The sequence below is a fragment of the Pagrus pagrus genome (assembly GCF_965226575.1).
Source record: "Pagrus pagrus genome assembly, chromosome: 20".
NCBI lineage: Eukaryota > Metazoa > Chordata > Actinopteri > Spariformes > Sparidae > Pagrus > Pagrus pagrus.
In genome coordinates, this window is record NC_140207.1 from 11,445,535 (window position 1) to 11,455,576 (window position 10,042).

Here is a 10,042-nt window from a genome sequence, read left to right on the forward strand (position 1 = left end):
CAACAACAAAAAAACAGGAAAAGTTATGAATGATGAAAATAGAAAAATGCATTTGATTGAATTTAATTTCATATTTTTTATTGTATTATATTTGTTTGACAAATCTTAAATCTTTAAAGGACCACAGAAATAAAAATGCAATATCTACATGAAAGTTTAATTAAATTAAATTATTTTAATTTTTATTTTATATGGGATTTATATGTTATTCATTTGATTTATTAGTTTGACGAATCTGCCGACACATCGCTCGGTGCCGGTGCCGGTCGTATCGAAAGTGCATGCCGGGACCGGAAGTAGCATTTACTTGATTCCAGGGATTTCATCATTCTCCTCTCGCATTACGGCGGTCCATGCTTCGTAGCGCAGCTTCAGCACTGCTGAGGACCAGCACTGAGATTTCCTCCTTCTGTCCGGTGTCCACGGTCCGGTTTGTTCGGCAGTCGCTCCGCTACCCGCCTCGGAACAGGCCGTTTTCAACGTCGGTCTGCTTGTGTAAGAAGAAGAAGCAAAGCTTGTGGCTGCACCTGGCGGAAGGACGAACCATGGACGGCAACATTGAGGAGATTCTCGCCCCGTTGAGGCTCGCAGTCAAAGAGCAGGTAACACTTACTGTCTCTCAGTCTTTACTGAGACGGACTAAGTCAGTCTGTTTTGAATTAGATAACGTTTTAGTGCCTCAGACTCAGTCACAGTCATGGCAGCTTGCCGGGCTAACCGGCTAACCTGACCGGCTTCTTGCGAAGCTGTCAATGAATGAGGACAGCCATTGCTAGCTAGCTAGCTGCTAATGCTAGCTGGCAGTCATGTCTGCGCCCTTTGCCACGTTTCAGTGTGCTGCTGCTGCTGCTGCAGACATCTGTGAGCAGGGTGGGGTTCAGAGAAGAGGCCAAGTTTAAGCTGCTACTAAAATAATTTTAAAAAAATTGTTTAGTTAACATGCCCAGCCTCGGGTTGAATCGTTGTTGGAGCCGGGTCAGGGGCTTCCTGTGCGCCTGTTTAAAGCCACCTCTCTGTTTTAGGGGGAGCTTGTTCGCCAGATGAAGCAGGATGGAGCTCCTGATGTGGATGTGGCTAAAGCTGTGGCTGAACTGAAAGCAAGGAAGAGAACCCTGGAGGCCAAGGTGAGCGTGATTTAACTGTGTATTTGAATTAATTAAATCTAAGTCTGAATAAAAACACTGTATGAATTCTCCGCCAAGTCTTGCATAATGTGTTTTGCAAGTGCTTTGTCATCACCACACTTGTCAGCTCTCCCGTGAAGAAGCAGCGGATACTGATGTAGTTTCATTCAAATTTGGGGAGCGTTCCCACAATTTCATTCACTTCCACCAGTCTTTCATGCTGACAAGCAGACAGGGAAATGGGACGAGATCATGGTGGATCTGATTACAGGAAAAGCTCAACACATTACAAATCTGTTAATTTGCAAACATGGCACCCATTCTGAAATTAGATGTAACATAATAATCAGAACCCAAAGGTCCATTCGATATCAATCAGAGCTTTCAACCACATCTCGCAGTCTTCAGAGATGGGGAGATTTCACCAACCTGAACCACGTGACCGAAGCTCCAAACATAGGCCACATAATGACACCGGAGCGTGCTCCATATGCTAAATGAAAGCCTTGAGATGAAGACTGAAGGAAGAAAATATATTTCTCGTTGCAGGAACTGTCACTACAACCCAAAGATGACATTGTTGACAGAACCAAGATGGAGGATACCCTCAAGAGGCGATTCTTTTATGACCAGGCCTTTGCCATCTATGGAGGTAAACTATTATTATTCAGTTACAATGACCCTTAAAGGTGCACTATGTGGATTTTAGGGCAGAAATCTTTATTGACTGATTTTTTTTTTTTAATGGCTAAACGAACTAAATAGACAAGCTATTTTGTTTTCATGACTGAATAAACAAACCTTTTGTTTCATATTGTAAATATTGAAATGGAGTTTTTACCTGAGTTTGAATTTCTTCTCCAAAAACGACATAGTGCCCCCTTTTTAAAGGAATTAACACACTGCAGCCCTACAGCTAACACTCTGGAAATCCATAGGCGCGTACATCTTAAAAACATAGTGTTTAAGCGCTCTGTTACCATGCAGTAATGCTCCTCAGGTGTGAGCGGCCTGTACGACTTCGGCCCTGTGGGCTGTGCCCTGAAGAACAACATCCTGCAGGCCTGGAGGCAGCACTTCATCCAGGAGGAGCAGATCCTGGAGATCGACTGCACCATGCTCACCCCCGAGCCAGTCCTCAAGTAGGTGCTCTGTGATGCTTTCATACGCTGATACAAATGTGTTTTTATCACCATAAGTTGTGTAAAAAAAGGCACCAAGTCGTCGGAGTGTTCAACTCAGTCATTGTCATTGTTTTATGCGTGTTTTAATCGTCGAAGCCTGGTGGTTCCTAGAGTCAGCTACAAAGTGCTGAACTGTGGGTTTTTGTAAACAGGCGCATATTGATTCTGCGATTTTATGCATGGAAGCTGCCACTATAGCAGCCTTCCATAGCCCGGTTGCAGATACATTATTTGGATGGAAGTAAAAATGAACACTTCTTCACTTCTTACAAGTTCTTAACTCAGATGCTTTGTTTGTTCGCTCATCTTTCCCCAGGACATCCGGACATGTGGACAAATTTGCTGACTACATGGTGAAAGATGTCAAGAATGGCGAATGCTTCAGGGCTGACCACCTCCTCAAAGGTAAGAGACTTGGCTTCTGCCGCTGTGCAAACTAAAGATTAGTCATCCCAAAAGCACCTCCTGCAGAGGTCTTTGTAAGTTTTTCATCTGTATTATTCATGGGATTCTGCAGTCGGAGGGGATGGACACGGTCCAAACTTGTGTTGTCAGTGGCTGCTGCTGGTTGGCCAGGCTCTGAGTATCACTGTTGTGCCTGAGGGAGAATGGAAGTGGCTGGACCAGCAGAAATCACACAGGGCTCTCGTAGAAATACAAGCTGCTGCGAGTGTATTTGTGCCAAAGAGCTGGGGGGGAATCTGAGATACAAGGAGAACATGTCAGTTCCTGAAACACTTGGAGACTAATTGGCAGAGTTGCCAAAAAGAAATTACCTGATGGAACTTGAAAATGTTATGCAATAACTGAAAAACACCAAGTCATGTTATGTAACATATGAGACAAGTCTGGTGACACTTTGACATCTCAAACCGACTTTAAAATGACGTGCATTAGAGATGAGCCAAGTGTATACGTTTTGCAGCGGGCCACCTTCAGCCCCAACAAATGTCGAAAATTGTGTGTGCAGCATGCACAGGAGGAGTCAACACACTGTTAGCGCTTTGTCATCTTTTCTGGCCACACTGGTTTGCGTTTCCATCCCCAGTTTAACTGCACAGAGTCGTGCTGCCCTGTTTCCAAGCAGGCTGCAGTGACGTTGCTTGCCCTCAGCCAACCGGTGGCGTGTGTCGAGAGACTCAACTCACATCTGTGCAGGGAAACCAGAGAGAAAGATGTTTTTGAAAGTCTCCGTGTTCAGCTCTTAGTACTTAGTACTTCATCATGTTCGCTTTCAGCTGTTTCAGTCTTAGTCTAATAAATAAACAAAGTAAAGTCACAAATTGTCAAGTAAGGAAATGATCTTCCACCACTTCCACTTCCTTATTTAACAGAAAAACACAACCTTTCACCTTCTGAATTCATGTTTCTCTTTCACCGAACAAAGACGAGCTTAAATCCCTTGTAAATTTAAAAATAAGTTGCCCTGTGATGCTTTTGTTTACTCACACAAATGTGCTTTTGTCTCAAAATGTATAAACAAGTCCTTTTATGTATATTTACTTAATGGTGATGTTAGAAGCTGCTGTAGCGTGTGCCTGGTGGTTCCTAGAGTCAGCTACCAAGTGCTGAACTCTGGGTTTTTGTAAACAGGCGCATATTGATTCTGCGATTTTATGCATGGAAGCTGCCACTATAGCAGCCTTCCATAGCCCGGTTGCAGATACATTTTTTGGACAAGAGCATTGTTAGTTAAAAACACACCGTTAAGCAGGTAGTCCTGTTGCAACGGAAATGCAAGGCCCTTACTCGCTGGGCTGACTCGCGTCAGACTAGCAAACGTGTAGGGAAAAGCCCCAGCTTAGCATTTTTTAGTCTCAATAAAGTTGCAAATTGTCGAGAGTAGTAGTCTTCCACCTGTTTTCCTGATTTAATGCAAGAAGGCAACTTGAATTCAGAAGGTGAGAGGTTGTGTTTCTCTGAGTTAAGCCCTGTTAACTCATAAAACACACTTCATTCAAACTCCGTAGAAACAAAGTAAAAACCCCCAAAACTGTCTCGGTTTGTCTTTCCTCTGCAACAATCAGCAACTCTGGTTTTGTCGAGATAAACCCCCAATTTATCGAGTTATGTTATAATATTCTGGCTGTTTTTCTCAGCTGCCTCTCTGTACGGCTGCTGGCCTCTTTGTGACACTGGGTCCTCAAAAGGCAAACCATTAAATAAATAAAGTATGATGGCCCCTAATGGGCATGACATCTAGATGATTAGATTCAAGTACTGTAAGTGGACTAAAATCAATGTTAATTTCTGTCATTTGATTATTTTGTCTTTCAAGTATTCTCACAGCTGTTAGTGAAAGCGTTGTCTTCATGTCTCTGTGTCCTGCAGCTCATCTCCAGAAGCTGATGTCAGATAAGAAGTGTACAGCAGAGAAGAAGGCCGAGATGGAGGAAGTCATCACTCAGGTCAGTGCTGACTCAGACAAAATGTTCTTCTGAGGGATTATGTGGAAAAGCTTGTTTCTGACAACTGCTTCTTATGTTCTGTTCAGATGGACAACTACACCCAGCAGGAGCTGACCGATCTCTTTGTGAAGTACAACGTCAAGTCTCCCACCACAGGAAACGACCTCTCACCTCCAGTTACCTTCAACCTGATGTTCCAGACGTCCATTGGACCAGGGGGGAATATGACAGGGTAAAATGAAGCACAATATGGTGAATAATTGAACCTTGATGTTCTCGCATTTGTGTCATTGTTGAGTGATTTTATTTGATCTGAATTTGCAGCTATCTGAGGCCTGAAACAGCTCAGGGAATCTTCCTCAACTTCAAGCGTCTGTTGGAGTTCAACCAGGGAAAACTGCCCTTCGCTGCCGCTCAGATAGGAAACTCCTTCAGGAACGAAATCTCTCCTCGCTCTGGACTCATTCGCGTCAGGTGAGAGATCCACTACGTCAACTTTTTATAAGTACCTTGTGTCTGTACTTACTTGCAGAGGTATAATTGCTCTACATGTCCACACAGAGAGTTCACCATGGCTGAGATCGAGCACTTTGTGGACCCGAATGAGAAGGTCCACCCTAAATTCTCCAGTCTAGCCGACCTAGATATCACATTATACTCCTCCAAGGCTCAGACCAGCGGCCAGTCTGCACAAATCTGGAAGCTGGGGGACGCTGTGGAGCAGGTGGGAATCACTACCACAACCCCTATATTTGCACTAAGTAAATTTGTGTCCGCTAGTTGAGATGTTAACACATTTCAGAGATGATTATTGGTCCTTTCAGAAGGTATTTACACAGGAAGCCTTTGATAAGTGTCATCTTGATTAATGTGGATAGTTAACCAAGCTTGTAGAGGAATTAACTGTTTATTTCACTCAGTCACATGAACGCAGAAAATGCAGATGTACACTGTATTGCGATTTTTTTTTTTTTAAAACTGAAGTGAAATATAATGGATGTAGAGCTGTAATACTGTGATAACGCTGATCTTAAACATCGCTAAATATGATCTGCAAAGTGGTTTTAAGCAAATAAAACCAGAATAATCTTAATTCAAGGCACACTTTTAGCTGCTTCCTGGACCTTGGGTTAAGATTAGTTTTTGCTGTTTCAAAAAAAACAGAATGAAGAATGAAAGATTTGAGTTTGCATTCTGAAGTCGACTCTCCTCTTCTCCTTCATTTAGGGAGTGATCAATAACTCCGTCCTGGGATATTTCATCGGGAGGATCTACCTCTACCTTACTAAAGTTGGTGTCGCCAAAGACAAGCTGCGTTTCCGACAGCACATGGACAACGAGATGGCTCATTACGCCTGCGACTGCTGGGACGCTGAAACCAAAACCTCCTACGTATGTTCTCCTCCAGTTTTTCCTCATGGCTTATCAGGTCGTCCACATACTGAAGTTTTGCTCAAAGTAGATGTTTGTCCCTCGCAGGGCTGGATCGAGATTGTTGGGTGTGCCGACCGGTCTTGCTTCGATCTGAAATGCCACGCACGGGCTACAAAGGTCCCTCTGGTTGCTGAAAAGCCTCTTAAAGAACCCATATCCTTTAGCTGTGACGCTGCCAAAGAAAATTGTAATCCCATCAAACAAAAGAGAACATTTTAAGCACCCGGATGCCTTGTTGTTCCTCAGTTGTTCTCCTTAACTCCTCCACACAAAGTTGTAAATGTCGTCCAGTTCGAGGCCAACAAAGGAGCCATCGGGAAGGCGTATAAGAAGGATGCTAAGATAGCCATGGAGTATCTGTCTGCGTGTGACGAATGCTACATCACAGAACAGGAGCAGCTGCTCAACGAGGCTGGGTGAGCGTTAGCTGCAGACAAACGGTATGAAAGGTTGTGGTTTTGTGACTTCCAGCCTAGTCAGTGTTTGATTTTGACTCCACAGAGAGTTCACCATCGAGACAGAGGGCAAGTCGTTCAAACTCACAAAGGACATGGTCAGCGTGAAGCGATTCCAGAAGACTCTGCACGGTGAGACTTTTATGTCCTGCGCCTCTTAAACTTTTGGGACCGTATTGGAAATGTCAGAGTGTCTGCAGGTCCTTTTAAGAAGTCTTCAAATGTCTTAAATTCAACTTCATAAAGCCTCAAAAGTCATTAAATTACTACTTTGTCAAACTTTGACTTTGTGATGTTGTAATTGCCAATTACATTTACAAGTCTGACTGTATAAAGATGTCTTCTATAACGCACATTTTCTGTCTGTTTGTCGCCCACAGTGGAGGAAGTCGTCCCCAATGTAATCGAGCCGTCGTTCGGCATCGGCAGGATCATGTACAGCATCTTTGAGCACACGTTCCATGTCAGAGAAGGTGACGAACAAAGAACAGTAAGTGGATTGTTGAGTTTTGTTACTTTTCATCTAACCAGTCCTGCACTGTAATATTTGATAGCTGAACGATGACAGATTTTTGGAAGAGGGACTCATTTCACACATAGCTCCTGCTGAAAATTACAGCTTTTATTATTTTAGTTGGTTCTTCAATTGACTTTAATTTAAAAGGTTGTTTGCTTCATTGCTACAATATCAAAGAGAATTTAATTCCTTATTGGCTCAATAAAGGTTCAGCTTCAAGGAACATTGAGCTAAGAAGAGCTAATCTGTGCTTTGTGTTTTACTATGAGGCTTAATGTTCCTACAGATAACAACGTTTCTTGTGGCTGTTGACTCTGACAGTATTACAGTTTAGATGTGTTCATGGTTCTTAAATTGAAACGGTAAACAACTGCTGCGTAGTCCTGGAGCTTAGAAATATTGACATAATCAAAACTGTCCTCCTCATGTACACTGTTGTTGTTTGTTTGCTGTAATGATTTGTTTTCCTCCTCTACAGTACTTTAGCTTCCCTGCTACTGTAGCTCCATACAAATGCTCCGTCCTGCCTCTGAGTCAAAACCAGGAATTCGTGCCCTTCGTGAGGGAATTATGTAAGAGCCCACATAATGATAATGTTCATACATGTTCTATTTCTGTCTGCGAGGACAGAAAGCATCATGTGCTGCCGCTGCAGTTGTTTAACTCTTCTCTTCTCTCCCTCTTAGCCGAGGCGATGACCAAAAACGGTGTGTCTCACAAGGTGGACGACTCTTCAGGATCCATCGGCAGGCGCTACGCCAGGACGGACGAGATCGGAGTGGCCTTTGGCATCACCATCGACTTCGACACAGTGAACAAGACGCCTCACACTGCCACTCTGAGAGACCGTGACTCCATGAGGCAAATCAGGGCCGAGGTACGGCACAAGCTCCCTGTTTGTTGTTTTATTTGTTAGTTTACGTTTGTGGACTTTTACCAAAATGAAAAATTTAGCATTTGAACACATAAGGAACACTACTGGAGAAGCTACATAATCTTATAAAAACCTCAAACACAAAAAATACGAAAGAAAGTAAGTAGATCCTTAAATTATGTTTTAGAAGGTGTGGAAATACTGATGGAAGCCATCTTTGGGAAAATGTGTTTGATGCATCATGTCCAAACTACAAATACAGAGGGGTGGGATTTAAGACCTGTACTGCAGCAGGCCACCAGGGGGCGATCCAAATTTTTGGTTTCACTTGGGGTGCTGTCATGTCGTCCATCTTAATATACAGTCAATGGTAAATAGCTACAAAGTAATATTTGGGAGAATGTTGCAAAGATTTTCTCCTCACAATAACAAACATGACTTCCTTTGTAAGGAGCGTGACACTGCAGCAGGTCAGCTGTGATCACACACACCATTTAACACAATCAAGTAAACATGTTTTTTTCCCTCCTCAGGTCAGTGAGTTGCCTGTGATTATTCGGGATTTGGCCAACGGCACGTTGAGCTGGGCGGAGGTGGAGAGCAAGTACCCCATCTTTGAAGGACAGGAGACCAGCAAGAAGGACACGGTGGAAGAGTAACCGCTCACTCGTCCTCCGGTCACTCCATGAAAAATCCACAGACTCGTTGCACACGCACCACCAGGAAGAATAATGCAACTGTAATGTGATAAGCTAAAGTGGTGCACCGAGCCCCTTCGTCGTGTTCCACGCCACTGCAATCACTAAAATGTCATGTATTCATCATATCTAACAGTTGTGGAAAGCTTGCACAGGACTGTTGTTTCTTCGATGAGCAACTTTTCATCCGTGTTATGACCATGTCGATATGTTTTAAAGGGAGAAAATTGTAATCAGGTTGTCGTCAGTGGAAGGAGGCTTCCACCATTCCAGTTTTCAGGCAGATTGGATTGAGATATTTAACGATTTCAATAAAAACAGCCAGCACTTACTGGACACGCGCATATGACTGTCATGTTTTCTGTCTGAACCAACAGCGAGGTCATCTTAATAAATCCACTGCTGCTCAAAAACAAACTTACCAGCCTTACCTGCCTTTCAGCGCCTCCCCCAGTCACACAATTGTCTTTATGTCTGCTAGTTTATGACAAACGTTCACACCTTTTTCCTTCTTTTGTCATCACTGCCTGTTTCTGGCACTGTACATGTGGTCTGTGTGCCAATGAATGAGAAACAAACTACTCCAGCAAATTTCAGACATCCTGGAAAGAGGAATGCATTAAGAAAAATGTGTCACATTAATATTTCTGATGATTACCATCGAGAGGCTGACAAACACAGGGAAGTGTCATACACACTCTGTAAGGGCATGAATGAATGAAACCAGAAGAAAAAATGCCAGAGGAGCGAATCATTCTCTGATAATTAAAGGTGAAAATAAAAGAATTCAACATAAACATGATGTTGCAGTTATTTTGTTTTAATCCTTTAAATGTCACCAGGAAACAACAAAAGTCTTAAGTTTGGCAAGTGTGATCAAATCAGCTGTCAATTTAATTATAGGGTTTTTAAAGTGATGTAACATGCGTGCAGGATTACAATGCAGCCTTTTAATATGTATTAATTTTGACCACTAGCTGGCGCCAGATGGCTCTTACTTAAAACCTACTGTTTTGATAATATTTTTATCATTTCAGTTGATTTTCAAGCAAAAATGTCAAACATTTGCCAGTTCCAGCTTCCTGACTGTGTGCGGATTTGCTGCTTTTCTCTCTCATTCATGACAGGAAATGAAAAGTCTTTTGGTTCTCGACTGCTGCTTTGACAAACGAAGCAATTTGCAGACGTTACTTTGGTCTCTGGAAATTGTGATGAAGTTTTTCACTTTTTTTGACATTTTAAGGACTAAATGAAGTGTTAGATTAATTGATAATGAAAAAAAAAAAAGTCTTGGTTGCAGCCGTAGTTGTGACAAAACAGACCATCGTCAGTCTTCAGGTGGAGAATA

The 10,042-nt window shown here is 42.8% G+C and overlaps 1 protein-coding gene across 1 annotated transcript; it reads left to right on the forward strand.

Annotated features, from left to right (window-relative positions):
* Window positions 1-307: 307 nt before the first annotated feature.
* Window positions 308-9,038, forward strand: LOC311249610 (glycine--tRNA ligase-like). Its single transcript, XM_084340792.1, has 17 exons — window positions 308-602; window positions 1,023-1,124; window positions 1,674-1,776; window positions 2,125-2,266; window positions 2,625-2,713; window positions 4,640-4,716; window positions 4,803-4,948; window positions 5,041-5,190; window positions 5,278-5,440; window positions 5,944-6,108; window positions 6,196-6,302; window positions 6,420-6,566; window positions 6,652-6,737; window positions 6,986-7,095; window positions 7,601-7,694; window positions 7,809-7,999; window positions 8,530-9,038. Exons 1-17 carry the CDS (start codon window positions 354-356, stop codon window positions 8,653-8,655), a joined length of 2,247 nt encoding a protein of 748 aa, XP_084196918.1. The 5' UTR covers window positions 308-353; the 3' UTR covers window positions 8,656-9,038.
* Window positions 9,039-10,042: the final 1,004 nt, after the last annotated feature.

Excerpts from the sequence above, each read along its gene's own strand:
- LOC311249610 (XM_084340792.1), top strand. The coding sequence starts at position 354 with ATGCTTCGTAGCGCAGCTTCAGCACTGCTGAGGACCAGCACTGAGATT. Across the intron at positions 5,441-5,943 it reads TGGGGGACGCTGTGGAGCAG|GGAGTGATCAATAACTCCGT; the intron begins GTGGGAATCACT and ends TCCTTCATTTAG. Across the intron at positions 8,000-8,529 it reads TGAGGCAAATCAGGGCCGAG|GTCAGTGAGTTGCCTGTGAT; the intron begins GTACGGCACAAG and ends TTCCCTCCTCAG.